This window comes from Cervus canadensis, chromosome 28, assembly GCF_019320065.1.
Source record: "Cervus canadensis isolate Bull #8, Minnesota chromosome 28, ASM1932006v1, whole genome shotgun sequence".
Classification (NCBI taxonomy): Eukaryota; Metazoa; Chordata; class Mammalia; order Artiodactyla; family Cervidae; genus Cervus; species Cervus canadensis.
Genome location: NC_057413.1, coordinates 12,381,186 through 12,405,499, shown reverse-complemented (window position 1 = coordinate 12,405,499; position 24,314 = coordinate 12,381,186). Strand labels below are relative to the sequence as shown.

At 42.1% G+C, this 24,314-nt stretch overlaps 1 protein-coding gene and 1 pseudogene across 3 annotated transcripts; one reads left to right on the top strand and one right to left on the bottom strand.

The window, feature by feature from the left end:
- The first annotated feature begins 121 nt into the window (after window positions 1-121).
- On the top strand, window positions 122-22,382 carry TPMT (thiopurine S-methyltransferase). Of its 3 annotated transcripts, none has more exons than XM_043449661.1 (9): window positions 122-246; window positions 6,193-6,393; window positions 7,547-7,639; window positions 10,635-10,767; window positions 13,828-13,880; window positions 14,544-14,618; window positions 19,506-19,591; window positions 21,168-21,212; window positions 21,679-22,382. In XM_043449661.1, exons 2-9 carry the CDS (start codon window positions 6,254-6,256, stop codon window positions 21,789-21,791), a joined length of 738 nt encoding a protein of 245 aa, XP_043305596.1. In that variant the 5' UTR covers window positions 122-246; window positions 6,193-6,253; the 3' UTR covers window positions 21,792-22,382. The 3 variants fall into 3 exon arrangements, with proteins under 3 accessions (XP_043305596.1, XP_043305597.1, XP_043305595.1); XM_043449662.1 differs by having other exon boundaries at window positions 132-246; window positions 6,210-6,393; XM_043449660.1 differs by lacking the exon at window positions 122-246 and adding an exon at window positions 394-454 and having other exon boundaries at window positions 6,210-6,393.
- On the bottom strand, window positions 21,187-21,271 carry LOC122430224 (annotated as a pseudogene).
- Window positions 22,383-24,314: the final 1,932 nt, after the last annotated feature.

Here is a 24,314-nt window from a genome sequence, read left to right as displayed (position 1 = left end):
TGGTGGGAGGAGCCGGAGGGACCGGGGAGGAGCCGGGTCCCCGCCTTCGCCTCCGCCGCGCGGCTCGCCCCGCCCTGGCCATTTCCGCCGCTGCGCAAAGCCAGGCCGCCTGGGGAGGGGGCGGGGTCTGTGCGCCGCGGGAGGGGCGGGCCCGGGGGCGGGGCTGAGCCGGGGGTGCGGGTCCACAGCCCGTGCGGCCCCTGGGCAGCGCCAGAGTCAGCGGCCGGCGGGCGGACAGCGCACGAGGTAGGGGCCGCTGGGCGCGGAGGAGGGTACGGTGATCGGCGGGCCGTTTGCGAGTGTGAGTGTGTGATCGGAATCGGGAACGGGGCACCCCACCGTGCGCGCACCTCCCGGCAACCCGCGCCCTGAAATGGACTCAGGGAGCCCGGTGGGAAGGAGTAATGAATGACCTTTGAGTCCCTGATTAAAGGGACCTCCAAATCACTGTCGGGTACGGTTGATTTTAAGAAAATAGAAATACTTGCCAGAATAGTGAGTGATGCGCTGGGGGCGGGGAAGTGGGGGAAATGGGGTGTTGTAAATATCCTGTGTCTTGCTCCATCTTACATGCATAGGTGTATGCATATGTAAAAGGAAATCACTGATCCACACTCTTAAAATTTGTGCACTTGAGTTTAAAATCTTCAATTTTAAATTTACTTCAGTTTTTTAAATTCTACAATTTACCAACATTTTAAAATAAATTTACTGAATTTTACTAATTTTAATTTAGGAAAAAAAATGTTTTTCATTTATTTTTATTAGATAATTTAGGAAAATTTAATTTCAATTTACTAAATTTTCAATTTGCTAAAATTTTAAAATAAATCTAAAGCAGAAACGTGGTTTTATTGAAAAGGTGAGGAGGAAACTAGACTTGGGAGAACACCCAAGGAGATTTGGGCACATCTGCTATTTCTGTGTATGGGTAAGAATGATTGTGAAATTAGCCTTTCCTGATTCTTATAATTTTGCACTTTTATCTTGATAGAAAGAAATTTTTTCTTTCTCCAGAAAGGGACGTGGACAAGTTAAGTACATGTTGAGAAGCTATGAGAACAGCTAAGAAATGACTAAATTATATTCATGATACCAAGTCTGTGTGAGAGGGGTGTGTCTGTTAAGTTGTTTCAGTCCTATCTGACTCTTTGCGACCCCATGGACTGTAGCTCACCAGGCTCCTCTGTCCATGGGATTCTCCGGGCAAGAATACTGGAGTGGATCACCATTTTCTTCTCCAGGGGATCCTCCTGACCCAGGGATTGAACCCAGGTCTCTTATGTCTCCTGCACTGGTAGGCAGGCTCTTTACCACTAGCGCCAGCTGGGAGGAGACGTTGTTGTTAGTCACTCAGTCGTGTTGGACCTGAACTATTCCAGGCTGCGTTGCTCAGCCATGTCCGACTCCTGCTACCCCATAGACTGGAGCCTGCCAGGCTCCTCTGTCCATGGGATTCTCCAGGCAAGAAGACTCAAGTGGGTTGCCATTTCCTTCTCCGAGGGATCTTCCCGACCCAGGGATCGAACCCTGATGTCCTGCATTGCAGGCAGATTCAAAGAGAATATTGCTTGTGTCAGTCAGATTCTTTACCAACCGAGCTAGGAGGGAAGCCCAATAAGTTCCATGATAAATGGAAGTTCCATGATAAAATAATGCCTCCCTTTTTTAAGTAGAGAACTGTTTTAATCAGGCTCAAGTTCAGGTGTCAAAATTTGTGGCTGAAAATGGAAATGGGAAAACTACAACTCTCTTTTGCTTTTCTGTACACGATATAGTCAGATACTCCTCTCACCTCTCAGAAGACTCAAGCATCACCTCCTGACATGTCAGGGCCTTTCAAAAGCCATTTGTTAACAAATGTTTGCTGGAAAGTGATTTGTGTTCTTAATTCCAAGGGAGGTGCCTTCTCCTTTAAATCCTAAGCACACTGAAACCCAATTTTGTCATAAAGGGAACTTTTTCTTGAAGAACTTCTTTTCCGTGATGTTTGCTGTTCTCATAGATGAATCATTAACTCCACTAAGATTAGCCTGCTAGTGTAATCCAAACCAAATTAGTTTCACTAATGATTCAAAGGATATATTAGAACTATTGTGTTGTATTGTCCTTACGTAACAAATTTCATATTGAAGAGACAGACCATCCACATACCTTCAGGTAGATTTGCAGTTATGTTCACATGTCTTTTTTCCTTAGTTCTCTTTGTAAAGGAAAAAAAAAAAAGGAACAAAGAGTATTGCTCATCATCCAGTTATACTAAGGGTTAAATTGCAACCCCCTGCAGAGAGTGATATTCCCTAAGTGTTTCAGGACTTCTGGAAGGAAAATAAGAGTGAGGCATTATGTGTTTTGGATCAATGACCCCTAGATAGCATGTTTCAGGGAGAATTACAGTGGTCCCAGATTCCTGCAACTTTTTGTACACAAAAATCACTAAAATCATTGACTTGAAATATCTGTTCTTTGTGATTAGCAGTAATCTTTTATGCTAGACTACGGGCTTCCCTAGTAGCTCAACGGTATAAAGGAGCCACAGGAGATGCAGGTTCAATTTCTGGGTGGGGAAGATCCCCTGAAGGAGGGCATGGCAACCCTCTCCAGTATTCTGGAGAATCCCTATGGACAGAGGAGCCTGGCGGGCTGCAGTCCCTAGGGTCACAAAGAGTCAGGCACAACTGAAGCAACTTAGCATGCATACACATGCTAGGCTACATATTTTTCCTGGTTAAAAAAAAAGATCTTAGGTATACAGAACATACATATTTGAAGCATTTTCCCGGAGCTATGCTCTGAAAGGCTGTGCCCCTAAAAGGCTCTCTCCGAGGCTATCATCCTCAGTGAGGCCCCCAAATAAAATTGAAAATCATAACTCAGGTTGTGCGTTTTCCTTTAGGTCAACACCTTTGTATGCATTTTCCCATTCCAAAAAAAAAAGTTTAAGAAAATTATTTGAAAATGCAGACCTATGGGATAGAGGTGGGATACTGAATCCATGCATCTGCTTTTATTCCTTCCTGAAACTCCACCAAAACAACAACAGGATTTTTAAAGGCGTAAAGGAAGGACAAAAGAGAAGAATAAAATTTCAAAATCAAGAAAGCAGATGGACAAGTGGTGAAGGATTTTGCAGACTGAAGAAAGCTAAATTCTAAACCAGCAATGGGGAAGCCAATGAGCAATCCTGCTTGCAGTGTAGAATTCCCCAGGGCTCAGAGGTTAGCAGCACCAGGTATCTATGGGAAATGGAAGGGTCTGGTCTAAATTAAGGCAATTGTTTGAAATTCTGATTCCTGAAAAGCTAAGTTCCTGATCCCTTCCCCAACTTCCTGCTCCTCATGGCATCAGCAGACGTTTGGGGGTTTATTCCCTGGAGAGGGTACAGTCTTTGGACTGAGAAGATACAGTTCACAGTTGGGGATGGGAGTACCACACTGGAAGTACGGAAATTAACTGAACAGAAGCAAATGAATGCTGGCACCTTCTTCCGCTTTTATCCTTTTCTCATGTGAGTATAGAATCATGGTCCCAAGGATTCAAGCTTTCAGCAGGAATTAGAAGGTCCATTTATGGAAAGTCTTGAGTCCAAAAAAAATAATAATAATAATAAAAATCATAACATCTAAGTTTCCAAATGATAACTGCTCACGTCATTCTACAGTAAAGCTTAGAGTCAGTAAGCTCCATCCACAAACTTAACCTTATAATCATCTTTTTGGTATTTACTCTTAAATGTGAGTAGGTAATGGGGCTTCTCTGGTGGCTCAGTGGTAAAGAATCCACCTGCCAAGCTGGAGATGCAAGCTCAATCCCTGGGTCAAGAAGATCCCCTGGAGAAGGAAACGGCAACCCACTCCAGTATTCTTGTCTGGAAAATTAAATGGACAGAGAAGCCTGGCAGGCTACAGTCCATAGGGTCACAAAATCAGACGTGACTGAGTGACTAAGCAATTGCTAGGCATTTAAGGACAATCACTAGTTTGGAAGACAGAAGACAAAAGCAACAGAAAAAGTGACTCAGTAACAAACCATGCGGGTAAATAAAAGAAAATATTTTAGCCATTCTGTACATAAAATGAGAATAAAACAAACTGAAAAGAAAGCATCTGAAACAAAAAGGAGCTCTTAAGAAGTAAAGACTTGAAAGCAGGAAAGAAAAACTAAATAGAAAGATAAAAATAAGGTGATCTCTCAAAAAATAGGGCAAAATGATGAGGAGCTGGAAAATAGAAAAAATATGAGCAGTTTACAGTATTGGGTCAGGAGATTCTATTGTTATTGTTGTTTAGTCACTCAGTTGTATCTTACTCTTTTGGGACCTCATGGACTGTAGCCCACCGGGCTCCTCTGTCCATGGGATTTCCCAGGCAAGAATACTGGAGTGTACTGTCATTTCCTTCTCCAGGGGATCTTCCCAATCCAGGGATCGAACCTGTTGTTTCCTGCACTGTAGGCAGAGTCTTTACCCTTTGAGCCATTTGGGAGGTTCTACAACCACATAAAAGGGGTCTGAGAAAGAGAAATAGAAAAAAAGGGGGATAAAAATCATCTGAATAATTCAAGACTTGTTCCAGAATTGAAGAATGTGAGCTTCCGGATTAAAAGAACTACACCAAACAGATGAAAGTGGATCCAGAGTAAGGCGTAGAACTATGAAATTGCACAAACTAAGGGACATAGAAAAGCTTTGTGAGAGAAAAATATTGGCCACATGGAAAAAGCATCCGAATCCGAATGTCTTTGAATTTAAAGCATTAACTCTGCAAGCTAGATGATAAGGGAATGATTTCTTCAGAATTGTGAGTGAAAATGTTTTCTGCCTGAGAATTCTTACCCAGCAAAACTATACATCAAGGATGGGGAATGCTCAGTGGCTCAGTCATGTCCAACTCTTGGCAACCCCATGGATTGTAGTCCTCCAGGCCCCTCTGTCCATGGGATTTTCTAGGCAAGAATACCAGAGTGGGTTGCCAGTGAATGGGGAATAGTGTGAAGATATTTTATACACGCAAAGTTGCAGAAGAAACCCTTTTCTTCCATACACCCTTTCTCAGAAAAGCTGCTGAAGGTTATACTTTACCAATATGAGGGTGATAACAAAAAAGGGGGGGATAGCCAATTAAGGAAACAGGGGATCCAGCACAAGATAAAAAAGAAAGCTTCAGGATGATGATCAGGAAAGATCCCAAAAGGCCAGTTGTGTACCAGGAGAAGAGAGCATCCACGTTAGAAGGCTCTTCTCTAAGGTGACGTTGATAGGATATCTGATAACTGAGGACACTGAGAGTGTACTGATAGGAGATTGGGAGAACTTAGCGTTGAATTAGTAATAAATACATAGAAATTTTATAAATGAAAAAGCCAGACAGTTATTAACTATAGAATTAAAAAGTTGTACAGAACAGGAAAAGTAATCATAGAATTCTACATGGTTTAGCTGAGAATAGTATTTCTCTAGACATTGTAATGTGTACTTGAAATATTTAATCACAAATATGCTATGTGTGTATGGATACAATAGGAAAAATGAGAAGGTGGTGTGTGTGTCTGTGTGTGTGTGTTGGCAAGTTGAAAGAGGGCTAAATGCTGATATTTTCTAGATGCTTCCTAGAAGTAAAAAATTAAGATATAAAATAAGCATGGTATTTGAGTTGTGTTTTGAGTTATATGTCAATATCAAGCTAAAAGAATTAAAGATGGTTGCCTCTCGTTAGAAATGGAGACTGCTGCTTTCATAGCTCTGTAGAACTCTGAATTGTGTACAATATAACATTGGTTAAAAACAATAAGTAAACATCAAAAGAAATTTTAAAAATTAAAGAATGAGATGTTAAAGGGACTTCCCTAGTGCCTCAGTGGTAAAGAATCCGCCTGCCAATGCAAAAGAATGAGATGTTAGAAAAAATTCTCAGCTAACAAAAGTTATACTGCCTGTTTATTATTTTTTTATCCTCTCTCTCTTTTTTAAAAAGTTAAAGTCTTTTACTCTAAGATGTAATTCAATTTATTTAAAGATCCTTCCTATGATGGATGATGAGGTATGCCTTTACCATCAGACTCACTGAAAAGTAATTTTTGTGTGACTTTTCCTTGAATGTTGAAATATTTGTTAAATGCTACACCACTAAAAATATTAGGGTTTTTATTTCATTTATCATAGAATTGAAATGCCCTTAAATGACAGCATTACAGACATTTTTCATTTTTAGACACTGGGGACATTTGTTTGTCAGCCAGAGCCATCTACAAAACCATGGGTGATACAAGAGCGGTGCTTGACAGTGAGGAGTACCCGAACACTGAGGTTCAGAAAAACCGAGTGCTGACTCTGGAAGAATGGCAAGAAAAGTGGGTGAATCACAAAATTGGATTTCATCAAGAACAAGGACATCAGTAAGAAATGCTTCTGTTTATATTAAATGTTGGTCTATAACAGAAATGCCCCATCAGAAACTGACTTTGGAAATAGAAATAGTAATATAGGTACACATTATTTGACTGATTTTTAAGATGCACAAGTTTAGTTTTTCACATTTGAGCATCTCTGAAGTCAGAATGCATCTGTGGCATGTCATGGTTTTATTGGCAGTGATATTTCTTCCCATGGAGTATAAATCACAGTGCGACCTACAGTTGATGGTATCTTCAATTTTTGAAATATGTCTTTCTTTAATCACCTGTAACATCTATTTGTTGGTCATGTGTGTTTATACATTCCCAGATGCTCAAGCTATATTAATGCTGCTATCTGTTTATATTGAAAAGTAGTGGTGTTGTGACTTTGCTTTCCAATAGCATATGTTCAAATGTTAAAGTACTGTCTACATGGTGGAAGAAGAGAAGTTGAGAGAAATTAATGTGAGCTAAATGCTGAGCAATGTAATAGTCGTAGAAGTCAGCTTTGAAGCAGCAGCAATAAATGGCGCATTGCCGAGTAAAGTGGTCATGACAGATGTTCCTTCGTCCAGGCAGCCACCCTGACTGCCCAGAGGACATTGTTATTATTATTACATTTGCACACCGGGTAATAGTTGGGATATCATTCCAGAACCATTGTATGAGTTATCTCTGCCTTGTAGCTGGCCCCAGAACATACACACAGGTGGTGGTGGTTTAGTCGCTCAGCGTGTCCGACTCTTGAGATCCCATGGACCGTGTAGCCGGTGTAGCCAGGCTCCTCTGTCCCTGGGATTCTCCAGGCGAGAATCCTGGAGTGGGTTGTCATTCCTTCTCTATCACATAGGTATCCATTTTTAAAACATATCAACTAACGAAAAATAAAATTTTGTTTTTAATTACTAACCAGGAAAGTCCCAGACTTGGGTCAGGTTAACCCCTCACTAGTGACATGACTGAGCGAGCTGCTTAATTTTCCTGTTTTCTTCATATGTAAACTGGAGATTTTAATAACCAAGGTTCTCTACTGAGTAAAAGTTGTTGGGAAATATTATGTGAGATAATGCATGAAAAGTACTTAGCATTATATGATTGTAGTCCTTTCCTCTGTGCCTTGGACTAATTAAAACAATTTTTTTTTTCTTCCCAGGCTATTAAAGAAGTATTTGGATACTTTTCTTAAAGGCGAGAAAGCCCTGAGGGTATTTTTCCCCCTTTGTGGAAAAGCAGTTGAGATGAAATGGTATGAGCAGATAAGCATAAACATACTTTCTTGTCTTGATGATAAATACTGTGCGTGAATATTTAATAGGATGCAAGTTTAAAAAGTTCCTTTCTCAGGAAATGTACAGAGATTCTATATTTAGTAGACTATTACTGATGGGTTCATAGAGGTAATATTCTCAAACAGTTAAGACACTGCCGAAAAAGAGGGGTGAACTTGTCTTTCTGTATTGAGTTAAGAAAAAGAATTAGTTTAGAACCATTGAGATGGAAAAGGGGAAGATGGAACCAGTCTTCCATCTTAAATCTCCTTCACCTTTGTGCATGGTTTAGTTTTTGTAGGTGTTTTAGGAATGTGGCTAAGTTAATTTTAGATATTTTAAATAGAGGTGGACAGAAAAATGAATTACAGCTTTTTGGCAAGAATGTGTATAGTTCACAGTTCAACTCAGCTCTCGCCTCCCTCAACCAGCACGTAGGAGTTTTTGTTTCCATGAATCATTGCTAATAAAACCAGTGATAAAAGAAGGTGTTTCTTGTGAGTAATATCTCTGTGAAAAGAATTCACTTTAATTAACAAGCCACTCTCACTACAGGTTACCCTAAAGTCACAAACCTGACAATTGTTTCCTATACAGAATTTGTTGTAATGATTGATGTACAGACACTATCTTATGTGCCAAGACGTACTATTCATTTATAAGCATAAACGCTGAGAACTTTGATCATCAAGCAGGAAAGAAAAATAAAATATATGAAAACGATTAGTAAGTGAAAAATACAGTAACTTAAAAATGCTCTGTTCCCTATGTAAATATAGGTGGCCAAACCACAGAATATGTATGCATTGGGAGTGGATTTCTGAGTGGAGACAGTGACATTTTTGCAGACTGCCACTGCTCCCGCAACTTGTAGCTGAGAGATTTTGTGAGTGGCTGCTCTGGCTTAAATAGTCTAGGTGGCCACAAGATTGAGAGCATTACATCCTAACCAACTCACTGAATCAGACAAGAGAATTACTTTGGAAACTACCTGCAAGAAAAACATTAACTCTATGAACAGATTGTCTTATTGTCGTAAGGGATAACAACCTAGTTCTAGCAGAAGCTTTGAGGCAAGATCAGAAAACGGTATAAGGAGACAGCCGATTAAATGTGATTGCTGAAGATTGCTTTAGACTTTAGGGTCTAAAGTCATTTGTAATAAGAATGCCAGAACTAAGCTACTGTAATTGTATGGGCTTTCTAGGTGGCTCAGTGGTAAAGAATCTGCCTGCCAATGCAGGAGACATAAAAGAGGAGGGTTCGATCCCTGGGAGGGGAGGAAACCCTGGAGTAAGAAATGGCAACCTGCTTCAGGTTGCCTGGAATGTTCCATGGACAGAGGAGCCTGGTGGGCTACAGTCCGTGGGGCTGCCGAGAGTTGGACATGACTATTATTGTATAAAAGTTGTTATATTAGCAGAGTTTTCACTTACATAATAAATTTGTGTTTTAAAGGTCTATACAGATATCCAATGTGAATAATCTGTTAGCTGAAACTCAAAAACATTAACATAGAGTGTTTAGGACATTTTCTTAGATTTTGGGTTTTCTTAGGGCAATGTATTACAGTATAATCCAGTCTGCACAAGTCTACAGTAGGCTATGCTTCATTTTTCCACATGTAAAAATGTGTACTTTTTGACTTCCTTCACCCATTTCACCCATCACTCATGCCTAGGCTCTGACAACTATCAGTCTGGCCTCTGTGTCTATCAGCTTGTTTTTGTTTTTGTTAGATTCCACATGTAAGCGAGATTATATGCTGTTTTTCACTGATTCATCTAACTTAGCATAGTACCCTCAGAGCCCATCCATGTTATCATAAATGGCAAGAGTTCAATTATTTATGACTGAATAATATTCCACTGGGACAGTAAAGTTTTTTTAATGTGTACCCCAACTCCCATCCCCATAAACTTCATGATTTTGTTGCATGATTTTGCATGGTGCAGTGATTTTTAAGAAGGCGTGTATTGCATTATAACATAAATGACTTAGGTGTTTATTTAATGTGGCATAAAAATCAATACTGTACCTGGGTATTTGTGCCACGAGTGTTGTTTTCTCTTAAGTCTAAGATCCCAGACTGAATTCTGTAACCATAATGCTAATCAGGAAAATACTAGCTATTTGCATATGGTAATGAAATAAATTTCTGGATAGAGTTTAGTGTAAATAAGTGTAAATTTTAACACTATTACAGAAATGGATGCTAATGTTCTAGAGCGGTGTACTCCAGTACTATATCTACCAGCCCCACGTGGCTGTTTAAACTGAATCATACAAGCCGTGTCTCAAGGGCCCTAGGCTATGTGGTTAGTGGCTGCTGGATTGAACAACACAGGTAGAGAGACTTCTCTCATCACTGAAAGTTTCATTTTTATTTTTTTTTTATTTTTATTTTTTTTACCTACATAATTTTCAACCTGCTTTTATTTTTTTTTCCATTTATTTTTATTAGTTGGAGGCTAATTACTTTACAATATTGCAGTGGTTTTTGTCATACATTGACATGAATCAGCCATGGATTTACATGTATTCCGCATCCTGATCCCCCCTCCCACCTCCCTCTCCACCCGATTTGGACAGAGCTGATTTCAAGAAATTGAAAAGCATATCAAATTCATAGGATGCTATTAAATCAAAAACTCTTCCAATCCAGTCCATTGGTAGTAAATCAACATTTTAAGGTATAATTTTCCAAGCTTTTAAATTTGCCCCAAGGTCCTATAAACCCTTTTCTCAGAACTCCACATAGCATAGAGTTTGCGAATATATAAATTATATAGAATATATAGAAAATATATAGGTCTGCTTTCTGTGCATCTATGTGTTCTGTGAAACCCTGTGAGTCTAAATTCATGCAAATCTCTTAAAATTAAGGAAAATATATGCTCATTGGTATATACCCTTTTATTTAGCATTGTACTCGAAAGAAAACTTTAAGTGTAATTATGTGATTTTCTGCAGGTTTGCAGACCGAGGACACAGTGTAGTAGGCGTGGAAATCAGCGAACTTGGGATACGGGAATTTTTTATGGAGCAGAATCTTTCTTACTCAGAACAACAAATTATGGAAATTCCTGGAGCCAAAATATTCAAGGTGTGTTTCAGTTTTGGCAAATGTTATTTCCATACCCCCCAAAAAGGTTTTCCTCAGCATGAGTAAGTGAAGACACTATACATGTCAGCTGACCCCTCTTAATCATCAGATTCACTGGGACTTTACATAGCATAAGGAGCAGAAAAAGATAAACCATAGCTGTTTTTGGTTTGCATTTGTTGGCTTTTTAATTTATCAACAAATGTTTCTGAGAACCTGTCTTGGGCCACACCCTGCATAAAACACTGAAGAGATGAAAAACACAGTCCCTGCCCTAAAGAATTGCTTAGCTTAGGAGGAAAGAGAAGAGGAGGAGACTGTTTGTCATACGGGAGCTCGGTGAAATGACTTGGGGTATTAAGCAAACCGAGCGGGAAGTTTCCTAACGCAGCCTCTGGGGAGCTTCCTGAAGTGTGGTGACAGTTAGGGCTGGGACAGGCAGGGCGTCAGGTCAGCCGGCTCAGACGCCCTGTGAGGCTGGTACCTCATTCTGCACCACAGCGGTTTTAAGCCAGGTTTTCTTTTGCAACCAGCCACGGTGGCTCAGATGGTGAAGCATCTGCCTGCGATGCAGGAGACCCGGGTTCGATCCCTGGGTGGGGAAGATCCCCTGGAGAAGGAAATGGCAACCCACTCTAGTACCCTTGCTGGGAAAATCCCATGGACAGAGGAGCCTGGTAGGCTGCAGTCCCTGGGGCCGCAAAGAGTCGGACTAGACTGAGCGACTTCACTTTCACTTTCACCCTGGTAGCCTCAAGGGAAGTGAGTTTGAAGGGTGGTAGCCCCCTGGCAGAGAGACCAGATAGGAGGTTGTGAGCAGTGGTCCAGGAAAGAGAACTTGAAGGGCTGCACTAGGAGAGCGATGGGGTGCTTAGAGGAACAGATGGCTTAAAGCCATGTTTAGGGTGTCACACTGGGAAGGCATTGGTGATTAACTGAGTGGGAATCCAGAGGGTGATGAGGTTACATTTCTAGCTCACATGACTGGTTGGATGGCAGAGAATAAAGGAGAAACAAGTTAAAGAGCAGAGAAAATGAGCGTTATTCTAGAGATGATCAGTTGAGAAGACGTGCGGTATGATAAGGGGGCACTGGCAACTGTCTCCGAAGCATGGGGCAGCGTCTGGGCTGGAAATGATAGATTTGAGAGTCGTCTTCTTCCGGTGACCAGAATGATCCAGTGAAACTGCTGCACTGGCTTGGAGTAATAATGTGGAAATAAACAGAATCCACCCGAATGAGAACAAGTAGAGACTGTTTGTTCAGAGGGAGTCAGCCAATTGCATTTGGCAGAGGCTCAAAGCCTGGCAGTGGGGTGGGAAAGCTTCCTGGTGAAAGATGTGAAGGCTTCAGGTGCTGTCGGCTAACAGCACCCCAGTGACTGCTTTGGGAAGCATGTTTGAGTTGGAAGAGAAGGGGGGTGAGAGGTGGTGGTGTAAATTAGGGAGGATGGCGGTCAATTGACCACAATCCTGCAGGGCTGTGGTCTGACTTCCTGGGCTGCTTGCTGCAGAGGCTAGGGGTCCGAGTTCTCTTATCAGACGTGAGTTGTTGGTACATGCAGTCTGGCCACCGTGTGTTTGTACATTCAGTCTCTCGCAAAGTACTCGCTTCTAAAGTTTGAAATTAATCGCTCAGGTCAGTAGGAAGCTTGAGAGTACTTTATTTTACAGCTTCTTCCCAGTTCATTCTTAGATCACCTAAGAATCCCAGTTGCCTCGGTCCAGAGAGGCTAGTCCTCCTGAGGGTCATGGTTCTCAGCCCTGCTGGCACCTTTGAAATTGTCTGTGGATCTTTTAAGATTCCCAGTGCTCAGGCTAATTAAATCATAACCTCTCAAGGTAGGGCCTGGCATCAGGTCTGTGTAAACCTCCCCAGCGAGTCCCATCTGCAGCCGGAGTTGACATTCATGGGCTGTTCTCCTGGCCTCTAGACCCCTCCTCCCTGTGTTTCTAGACGGGTCTGCAAAGACCTGCTCTCCTCTCATCGTAGCCTCTGTTGGCACCTCATTTCAGAATAAAATCCAGTATTTTCAGGTCCTTTAGGACTCGCCTACTCTGCCCCTCCCCCAGCCCCGGGCTCCTGGCCGCCCACCGCCCCCGCGGTGTCAGAGGCATCTCGCCGGTTCCTCCGCCGCTGCCTTTTGTTCCTCCTTTCCCGAGCGAGGGCAGTGAAGTGAGGTCCCGCTCTGTTCTGTTCCCACAGTTCTGGGCACACAACCAGAACAGCACAGCCCATCCTCTACCGCCGTGCTCTCTGTTCCCACGCCTCCCTGCTTCACCAGGCCGTCCTCACCGGGGTCAGAGCCTGCATCAGATTCACTGCAGCATCTAGAACCCCGGGCTAGCCCTGTCCACTAGACGCTTGGGAAATAAATGCTCATCGGCCAGTGAAAGAAAGAGACAAACGGGGGAGTCAACAGAACTGCAGTTTTAAAAAGTCTGCCTGAAAAATAAAATAAAATAAAATAAAATAAAATGTCTGCCTGGTGACTGAGCGATCTATGTGCTGGTCTTTAGGGAGTTAAAATGTCAAGATTCTGCTAAACGAAACCTTGCTAAAATTTAACAAGTTCCAGAAGTGAGTGAGTGCTAACTGATCTTCAGGGTTAACCAGTCTCTGATTTTCCTTTTTGAGTTGATCCCAAAGAATCCCATACTGGTTTTTAATTTTTTTAAGTACCATTAAAAATTATTTTCAGTTAAAAAATATTTGTGAAAGTTGCAAGGTGCAGAAAGTGAGAGGGAAAAACTGGAGAGGAAGTCACCGAAATGATTGAAAATCACTGTTCAGATGGTGGCAGGCAGGTTTTTTATTTATTATGTAAATTCTTTATGATATGGTCCATATTTATTTTGCAATTTAAAAAATAAGCATCTAAAAAATGATGTGTAAAGATGATTTGCCATGAAAGTATGTCCTTTATGTTTAATTACATATTCTCTCCCTACTACCAATGCTCTGTTTTTGTCCCCTCTTTTTCTTTTTTTTTTTTCTCTGACCATTCAGGTACCTCCTAATAAAGTAGATATTTTTTTTTTTTTTACTTTTTCATTGCAGAGTTCTTCAGGGAACATTTCACTGTATTGCTGCAACCTTTTTGATCTTCCCAGGTAGGACTGATGTCTTCCTCTCCATTTTTAAAAATTTGAGTGTTTGCTGGACAGTGATGAGATAGGTTAAGAATCTTTTTGTCACTTCCATCCAATTCGCAGTAGCATCCATGAAACGTTCATTTGAGTCTGGTTCTGCAACTGGTTTTACTGGAGCCTGCATGTCTGCACATGTGATATCTTTGTCCTTGGGTAACTTCTAAGCTCTGGAAAAATTATTTTGATCCTAGGAAGGTAGGGAAAAGGAGGGGAAGGAAATGTCTTCCACTTCACACCTGTGTCTGTAATGGAAGTGCATTTCAGTCTCAGATGGACAGAGGGGAGATCTCTTCTGAGAGTTCCTGATACCTGTTCCAGGGGCTGAGAGCAGAATTGTTGCAAACTGTTTCTTGTGCTTCCTTTGTGCTCCCAAGTCCAAGCTGCTGCCACCAGTGCCTAGAACAAGGCGGAAATAGACGGCTACACACACACACACACACACACACACACACACACAGACACACACACGTGTCAGCGCATCCCTAGAGATTCTGAGGGAAAGCATCTATGAGATCCCACTTCCTTAACCGCTGGTGAGGTTCCAGCACATACCCTGGGGAACCCTGTCTTGTTAAAGATTCAGTTATTCTTACAGAATTTTTTTTTTCTTTTTCTTTCTGGTAGAGCAAATATTGGCAAATTTGACAGGATTTGGGATAGAGGAGCCTTAGTCGCTGTTAATCCAAGTGATCGCAAACGGTTAGTGATTTGGTGTCTTTAATTATGTTGTTTTCCCCCCCTCTCCTTTTCAGTCTTAATTCAGTATCTAATACTTTTTCTGGTTTCTAGAAGATTCCTAGACTTCTCCTAGTTTGGAATAGGTTGTTGTATTTGGAAGTAGAAGACCTGTATCCAACAGTATCTCGGTCTGAAAAGTATAGGATTTGGCCACAGGGACACAGGTGCAAGACTTGTGGCTCTGTCACTTCTAAGCTGTGTTACCTTAGTCAGAACATTCAATTCCTCTAAGCCTCAGTTTACTCCTCTGTAAAACTGTAATATTTCTACTCATACCGCCCTCATCACTTCCACTGACCCTACCAGCTAATAATATTTGTTGGATTCTTGCCATGTGCCAGACTTCGTTGAAATACTTTATGTCAATCAACAAGTTCATCCACAAAGTAGCCCTGTGAGGTAGTAGGCTGTCATTATTCCCATTTTACAGATGAGGAAAGTAAGGTCAGAGAGGTTAAAAGTTACATGTCCACAGGGTGGCAAGCAAGTGCGTGACAGAATTGAGATTCAGGGACTTCCCCGCTGGCCCAGGGATTAAGATTCCACACTTCCACTGCAGGAGATCCCTGGTGTAGGAACTAAGATCCCACACACTTTGCAGTGCAGCCATAAGATAAAATAAAATAAATAAAAATAGTTAAAGCCACACCCATGCCTCAGCCCCCTCCTATGGTTGTTGTGGGAATGGAAAGAAATGACACATGCAGAAAGTGCCGTGTCGACCCTAAATGACAGTTTAAATATTAGCTGTTACTGTATTAGGGCTTTTGATCTGGATATTTTGAGTGGCCATTCGTCTGCACCTGCTCTTATTAGAAAATTAAACTATAAGAAGGCGTACTGAGTAAAATGTGATCCTTCCTGTGCACTTTCCAACCCAGATGTCATTCACAGACGTATGTGGGTGTGGCACATAAATATTGAATTATTTAGTTTTATGGAGGCAGACTCATAGCACATGGCAAAAAGGGTTAGGACTATACATCAGTGAAAAGAAATCTCAGATTTTAAAAGTGAATTATTTGACGAATTCCGCTTGTTGCCACACCTCATCTTTTTTTAATTAGACCATGCCACATCCTCTTAATATGTATTTTTCCCTTTTCTTTCTGACACTGCTCCTCTCTTCTTTCTTCTCTGGGGCTCTTCCCTACCTCACATGCTTGGAAGTCTTCCTTCCCTGAAGGACCATCCTTAGTGGGACTGTTCCTGCCTCCCTCCTCTACTCCCTCCTTCAGCAATCGCTTCAGTTCTCCTGTTACTGGAAACTTTCGTTCCAGTATTCAGCAAATACGCGTTAAGTTCCTACTGTGTCTAAAAACACACGATATTGGGGAAATCACTGAACAAGTGCACAATGGTATTGGCCCTCATCATTTCTGTATTTCCGGTTCTGTTCTTTTCCAAAAGCTGCTATGGAAAAACCCAAACAAACTTTTTGGCCAACCCCAAATAGATATAAAATGTTAATGCGTAGTAAGTGAAAGTGCAGGTGTTCAGTCGTGTCCGACTCTTTGCGACCCCATGGACTGTAGCCTACCAGGCTCCTTTGTCCATGGGATTCTCCAGGCTTCAAGAATACTGGAGTGGGTGGCCTTTTCCTTCTCCTAACGCATAGTAAAAGCTTAATAAATATGTGTTGAGTCAATAATTGAGAACAAATTAGACTCAAAGCCAGGGAAATACACTGTTTCCCAGCAGCCACTATTGCCTCCTCTGTCCTAGAAATGAAGGCCTTCCAAGTGGCCCCTGAACCCTTTAATTCATGGTAAGGAAGAGTCATGAGGCTCCTCCGGAGCTCTTAGAGAATCTAGGTCTAGTTTGGCCACAGACTCTGTATTCCTGGTGCCCTTCTTCTCTTTTCTCCCCTTTCAGCCACCTGTGTGTGTGTGAGTGTGTCTGTGGTCACAGCCCCAGGAACTCCTGAGAACACTTGGCCTTTGTTTCCAGAATAACTGTTTATTTTGAGCCACTGGACAGATCCACGACTTTATCTTACATTTAGGGTACTTAGTGCTTTATCCCAGTCCTGCCCTCAGTACCGGGTGTCTTCTGCTGAGATTACATGTTGGCAAGAACTGCTGTGTTTTCTGCTGTGACTCTTAGGCCTTTTGTCTGACATCAATCATATCTCTCGTTTTTCTGAATTTTTGGAAACGAGTTGAGAGAGAAAGTCTGCATTCCGAGAAGAAGGATGCTGGTGAGCCCCAGGACACCCTGCCGAACCTATCTGACTCATCACTTCATGGGGACAGCAAGTTCTTTCTTCCTAAAAATGATCATTGGAAAGTTAAGAAGCGAAGGTTTCTGCTCAGAAGTTTGCTTAGGGCTGGTTCTTTCACATGCAAGGAAGAGCGACCAGCTCAGACCAGCTCGCGTTTTAGAGGAGTTTATGTCGTGGAGGCTGAAGGAAGAAGTCACTGACTCAAGGGCTTACTACATACCGGGCAGTGTTCTAAGCGCTTTCTATGTGTGAGCTCACTGAATCCTCACAGCCGCCTCTGTGTTCATTGCTAGTCTTATCCTCATTTAACAGATGGGGAAACTGAGGCACAAAGGGGTAAAGACTTTGTCAAGCTTACACACAGCCAGTAGAGGGAGGGATTGGACTTTGAGCTTGGGGACTTTGTGGAGCCCATTCTCCCAATCCCCACCCTGGACAGCCTCCCTGATTTCTCCCAGGGCTCCAGGCAGGGCTGGCAACACATCTGGACCCGATGGGAACCTGGACTCCAAGTGCCAAATCTCCTCACCCAGAGCTCTGCAGCCTCTTGACCTCTGTCTGTCTGTCTCTCGCGGCCACTCACCTCCTGTGTGCATCTGCTCTGTCCTGCCTCGGCACTTGGCTTCCTCCACTGACACACCCCTGTCCACACGTATCTCACTCACAGCCCTTAGCCTTCTCAGCTCCAGCCACTGCCCAGCACAGCAACTCCAGTGTTTAGTTCAAAGACCACAGCGAACCATCAACCCCTCTTTTTTTTTTCTTTTCTTTTCAACTTTTTATTTTATACTAGGGGCTTCCCTGGTGGCTCAGTGGTAAAGAATCCACCTTCCAATGCAGGAGACACAGGTTGAGTCCCTGGGTCAGGAAGAGCCCCTGGCGAAGGGAATGGCCAACCCATTCCAGTATTCTTACCTGGAGAATTCCATGGACAGAGGAGCCTGATGGGCTGCAGTCCATGGGGTCGCAAAGAGTCAGACACGACTTATCCACTAATAATAGCAAACAACATTTGATGTTGGAGTATAGCCCATTAACAATGTTATGATGGTTTCAGATGAACAGCAATGGGACTCGGCCATCCATATACATATATCCATTCTTCCCCAAACTCTGCTCCCATCCAGGCTGCCACATAACATTGACCAGAGTTCCCTGTGCTATTCGGTAGGACCTTGTTGGCCATCCATTTTAAATCCAGCAGTGCATCCATGTCCATGCCAAACTCCCTAACTATCCCTTCCTCCATCCTTCCCCTCTGCCCTAGGTAACCGTGAATTTATTCTCTTAAGAGTGCGAGTCTGTTTCTGTTTTATAAATAAATTCATTTGTATGATTTATTTTTAGATTCTGTATATAAGGGATGTCATAGGCTATTTATCCTTCTCTGTCTAACTGACTTCACTCAGTATGACAATCTCTGGGTCCATCTATGAGCAACTCCCCTTTGGATCTCTTAACTCAGTTTCCCAGTGGAGTCATCTTGATGGGTCAAATTCATCATTCTGTCTCCTGGTTGGTCTGCTGGTGGGCCCTGTTAGCATCTGGTCCCCACTCTGAACCCATCAGACACGGCTGGGAAGTGGTGTTGCCTGCCGCCCAGGACACCTGCTCCAAATCCAAAGGACAGTTGCAGTAGCACTCAGGGGTCATGCCATACTTGCAGAACTTTAATGTCCCTTGAATTTTGACCTGTTTATCAGTCTCGCGTGAGGGCGTGCTAAGTCACTTCAGTTGTATCTGACTCTTTGTGACTCTATGGACTGTAGCCCACCGAGCTCCTCTGCCCATGGGATTGTCCAGGCAAGAAGACTGGAGTGGGTTGCCATGCCCTCCTCCGGAGGCTCTTCCTGGCCCAGGGATCGAACCTGCATCTCTTATGTCTCCTGCACTGGGAGATGGCTTCTTTACCAATACTGTCACCTGAGAAGCCCATTTATGAGTCTTCTCTCCAGCTAAAGAGAGGAAAGGGGTTGTTCTGTGCCTCTTTATCTGAGCCCCTGGCAAGCACCCCGTCACCCAGAATATTTGTTAGACTGCAGCATCCCTGGCCCCACAGCAAACCTACTGACTCAGTCTTGGGATGACTGAAGCCCAGGCATCTTTTCTTCCCACAGATGCCCAGAACTGGCAGTGCTTCGGGACATATGTGTTCAAAGCTGACTGGCCTCCGGGGTCCACATCACGCTGGGAGGAGCCTCTTCTCCACTTTATTTGATGTCTTCTGGTCTGAGAGGCTCCTTCCTGAACCCAGCTTCCTTTTCTTTTTTTCTTTTTTTGGTCTGTTCTCTGAAGCATTTGGATCTTAGTTCCCCTATCAGGGATTGATCCCATGACCCCTGCTTTAGAAGTGCAGAGTCTTAACCACCTGACCTCCAGGGAAGTCCCAAGAGCTCCTTTTGACTCCCATCTTCTCTATCTCCCGGCTTAGGGGGTAATCTAACATCATTTGCTGAGCCCATTTCTGGCTGTTTAGAGTAAGACTCTGACTTCACATGATTTTTTGGAGAATTAAACTCAGTAACAGATGAAAGGAAAACTGGGCTTCCCTCCCTGCCTCTGGTCCTCCGCAGGCCTTGACTTTGTAAAGAAATGTAACATATGCCTTTCTGTATTCTTTTCAGCTACTCAGAGGTAATGTTGTCCCTAACGAGACCTGGATTTCAGTACCTCTTGTCTGTTTTTTCTTATGATCCAACTAAACATGCAGGTAAAGTTTCCTTTTTATTCTTTTTCTGGTTGCCTTGTTTCCTGATTTCTGACGGGGATAGGATTATTTTCTCCTACTTTATCTCATGGGAGGCATCCTGCTTATATACATGAAGCCTGTGTCAGCCGTGATGGGGGGATGGGATGCGTTGGACTTATGCCAACAAATACACACAAATACATTCTCATAGGAAGATGGGGTGAGAGGTGCATGTGGGAAGGTAGGAGGTGGGCAGGAAAATCTCTAAACTGTTGCTGCTTTTTAATTGCTGGAATTTTACAATTTATTGCATGTTAAAAATGTTCTTGTTCAGTCACTAAATTGTGTCCAACTCTCTGTGACCCCATGGACTGTAGCACATGTTAAAAGTAACTATATATTTTATGAATGTGTAAAAGGGATGTTTTCTTCTGGATTCATTTAAATGTGTTTGAACATTAACACTTGACCTTTTAAGTCATGGCTTTTCAGGAAGATGTGAAAACCAAGTGCATAGACTTTCAATTCATAAACATTCCCTTTTTGATTTTTGATGGAGCTTTTTAAAAAGTGCCTTGTTTTATACATATTAATGTTAAGTTTTCTTTTTTTTTTTCTGTTTGAAGAAGTCAGATCTTAAAAACTCATTAAAAGACGAGACCTAGTGTCCGTAATTAAGTCTGGGAACAGTCAAATGGAAATAAAAACTGAGGGAGACAGATGTCAGCCCCGCAAATGTGATTTAGCAACTTACTGACCAGAGAGATGTTAATACATCTCACGTTTGTGTGTTGTGTGTGTGTGCTCAGTCGTGTCTGGTTCTTTGCAACCCCATGGACTATAGCCCACCTGGTTCCTCTGTCCATGGGATCTACCAGGCAAGAATACTGGAGCAGGTTTTTATTTCCTTCTCCAGGGGATCTTCCTGACCCAGGGATGGAACCTGTGTCGTTCATGTCTCCTGCATTGGCAGGCAGGTTCTTTACCACTCTGCCACCAGAATATTATTGACTGAGACATTTCAAAATTCACTTACATAACAAATTCCCAGCCACAGGTGTTAGTTTCATCAAAAAACCCCCAGTCAATAATGTGTTAAACTCCCTTCCTGAGCAATAGGCCTAAGGAAGGGCCTGTGGGAAGAAGACTGTCTGGGATGGAGGCTCAGAATACCTTCTAGAACAGGGCTGAAGCTGTTTCCTTTAAAGTGCCTGCAGCAAAATGGGCAGAGTATGTAGAATGAGGGTCAGTGCATGGTCAAAAATCTTTACTCAGGAAGCAGGAAGTCCCAGGGGAATCTGTTCATGAACTCCACGCTCACGTCCCTGTTCCCAAGTCCTATGGCTGACTCAGTATCTCATGTAAGCTGGAGGTGCACATCTGCCATTACCAGTCGTAAGCTGGCCTTTGGTATAAGATGTGCAAAATAAGCAGCAGAAAACGTGTCCCATCCTCACCTGTTTGGATAATCAAGTTGTATGTGGAATGAATATCCCTCGGTCACTGGGAGTAAGCTGAGAAGTGGGCCCTGAAGGTTTGTTTCTCTTTAGAATTAGATCTATAGAACTTACTCTTCACCATTTTCTCTTTCACTTAGGTCCACCATTTTATGTTACAGATGGTGAAGTTAAAAAATTGTTTGGTAAGTTATGGATGTGTGCTATACTACACTTGATCTTAGCCAAAAGGCCGAGAAGCAATTGGATGTGTGCTATAACTTTTTAAGTAAAGTCAACTGTTTTCAGCTGTTAGCAAACTATTAATATCTCAAGTACTTAAAAGTCCAAGGCCATTTTATTGGAGACTATTTTAATCTCCCCAAAAAGGGACCCATTTCTGTAATATGCCTTTTTAGTTAAATGGTAGATTTATGTTAAAGACACCTCAATTCTTCTAGAGAGATGGTATATTTATTTTAACTCTTAGGAGTTAAAAATGATAATAACCATTCAGAGTTCAGAAAATGTACTCTCAGTATTTTCCCATTTTCATTAAAAAGAAAGGAAAAATCTTCAGTACACACTGTTTTTAAAATCACTTGATATGTTTTTGAAGAATTGATTGTATTCATCATAAAATTTTAACTTGCCACTTGCTTTTTGTTTCAGGTTCAGTATGCAATATTCAATGTCTAGAAGAGGTTGATGTTTTTGAAGAACGACATAAAAGTTGGGGAATCGACCAGATTATTGAAAGGTTATATCTATTTACAGAAAAGTAAATGAGGCCTAAATAGAAGCAAATAATATCAAAATGTTTTTGAGCAATTGAAAATTGTGCTAAAGCATGAAAATGGATGACTTTTGGGGAAAAAATTGTTCACAAATCATATCGCAGATCTTTGCTAAAAATTGCTTATAACTTTTTAGAAAAAGCACATATTTTGGAAAGGAGCGTATGGCTGAGAATAAAAGATCATACTTGTGTGTCTTACATATTGTAAGAATTTTTTACAATCAGCATGTATTACTTATATAATTAAAAAAGAAAAAAGAAATGCAATGTATATAACTTAAATATAATAGAAAAAATGGTATCTTTATGAAATTTAGAAGCATTGAGGCGATGTAACACTTTTAATAGGGTTCAAAGTAAAAGCTAGCCATCTAAGACATTATAATAAAAGATTTATTTTTACTATAAACCCTCAAATTGTACTAAATCCTAGCATTCCTTTTCACATTTTTCTTCTTATATAATTTTATATGCTACAGAATGAAGAAAAAAATTTTTTAACTAATGAAATTGACCACTCTATATGGAACAAAATATTTTTCCCAAACTGTAAAAATAAATTATATTTAGAAGTTTTTTTCCTGTGTTTGGCAGTTTTTTGTTTCTCTTAATTTAATCTTATTTAAATGATAAAGTCTTGAGAAGTGAGGTGTACTTAGGGCTGGGTTCATGTCTGTTCATTATGACAGTTTAGACTCAAAACTTTTCAGTTTTCACTAACAGTCATGTTTTGTTAAATCAGACATTCCTCTCTTACTGCACTACCTAATACCTAAACGATTTAGCTTGTTTAGCTCATTTTAGTAGGCTGGTGTGTATTATGAAAATTATTTAATGGTGTGTGTGTGTGAAAATTTGAGAAGCGTAGACATGTCCAGATTCTCATTTCCAACCATACAGCTCCAGCTCATTTTTCTGTGGGTACTCAAAACCCTCAAGTCTCTACCACTCACCCCTCGCCACCAATCCCTCACCGCTGGAGCCAAGCAGGTAGTGGGGGACGAGTTTATGAAATTAGATAAGTGGGTGAGTGCTGGAAGTCAAGGTGCCCTTGGGGGAAAGCAGAGCTGGAGACGCCACCAGAGCCCAGGTCGGGTCCAAGGAATCACGCAGGTGACAGAGGCCTGCCTGTTATGGAGGTACCCTGAGGCTGGCCCGAAACTCAAAACTCACCAACCCAGGAGCGGTTCAGGTTGGCAATGGCAGCAAGTTTTTTCTCCTGTGAGCGCACAAGCCCGAGCTAAGGGGGCTTCTGTCTTTGCTCCTTCTCGGTTCAAAGGTTGCATCTTTCCTCTTGGACCAAGATGCTTCTAGTCTATGACACTTGCTCTCTTCCTGCCTCTCTGGTCATTGTCAGGTACACTCTGCGATATAACTGTGTCCTTGGACTTGTTCTGGGATTCCTTCTCAACTGCATGTATGTGGTGTGCCTTCCCCTGCTTGCAAAACCAGCAGCCCGCCTGCCTGTGCGCTGACTCCATCCCCAGACTCCACGGCCTGTCGCCCGGCACCCCCTTTCTGCTCTCAGCGCCTGAGCTGGGCCTCCATTTCCCCTCCTCTTCCACCTGGTACTTTGCACAGGAGTCAGCCACGACCACAAGACCCATTCTTCAAACCCTTTGCCCCCTTTGGGGCTCCTAGGTGGAAGCAGGAAGAGATGGTCATGCTATTCCTGGACCCTCTAAGGGAGGAGTATTGGAGGAAAGTACAGAGGAAATCCATGGAGACTTCACCACGGAGGAGGAAAGATTCTTTATAGGAAACTCAGAGTTAGACTCAGGGAATTTCTTTTATTAATCATCATGTGTGTATATGTGACAAGGATTATACTCTATAAGGTACTTGAGAAACCTTTCAATATGGACTTTAGAGATAAGCAACTGATTAGCATGATTCCTAGATAAATGCTATTTTCCTAACAATGCTATAAATACTAGAGAACCATCAAAGGAAAGGTATAACATTGGGGTTTGCTGCCTGTATGTAGCATCCTTTTAAGTGTTCATTAATTCATCCATTTAAAAAGCATATGTTGGAAGAAAAGCTATGATCAACCTAGACAACATGTTAAAAAGCAGAGACGTTACTTTGCCGACAAAGGTCAGTCTAGTCAAAGTCTAGTCTATGGTTTTTCCAGTGGTCATGTATGGGTGTGAGAGTTGGACCATAAAGAAGGCTGAGTACTGAAAAATTGATGCTTTTGAACTATGGTGTTGGAGAAGACTCTTGAGAGTCTCTTGGACTGCAAGGAGATCCAACCAGTCAATCCTAAAGGAAATCAACCCTGAAAATTCATTGGAAGGACTGATGCTGAAGCTGAAGCTCCAATACTTTGGCCACCTGATGCGAAGAACCAGCTCATTGGAAAAGACCCTGAAGCTGGAAAAGATTGAAGGCAGGAGAAGAAGACGACAGAGGATGAGATGATTGGATGGCATCACCAACTCGATGGCCATGAGTTTGAGCAAGCTCCAAGAGCTGCTGATGGACAGGGAAGCCACGGGGTCTG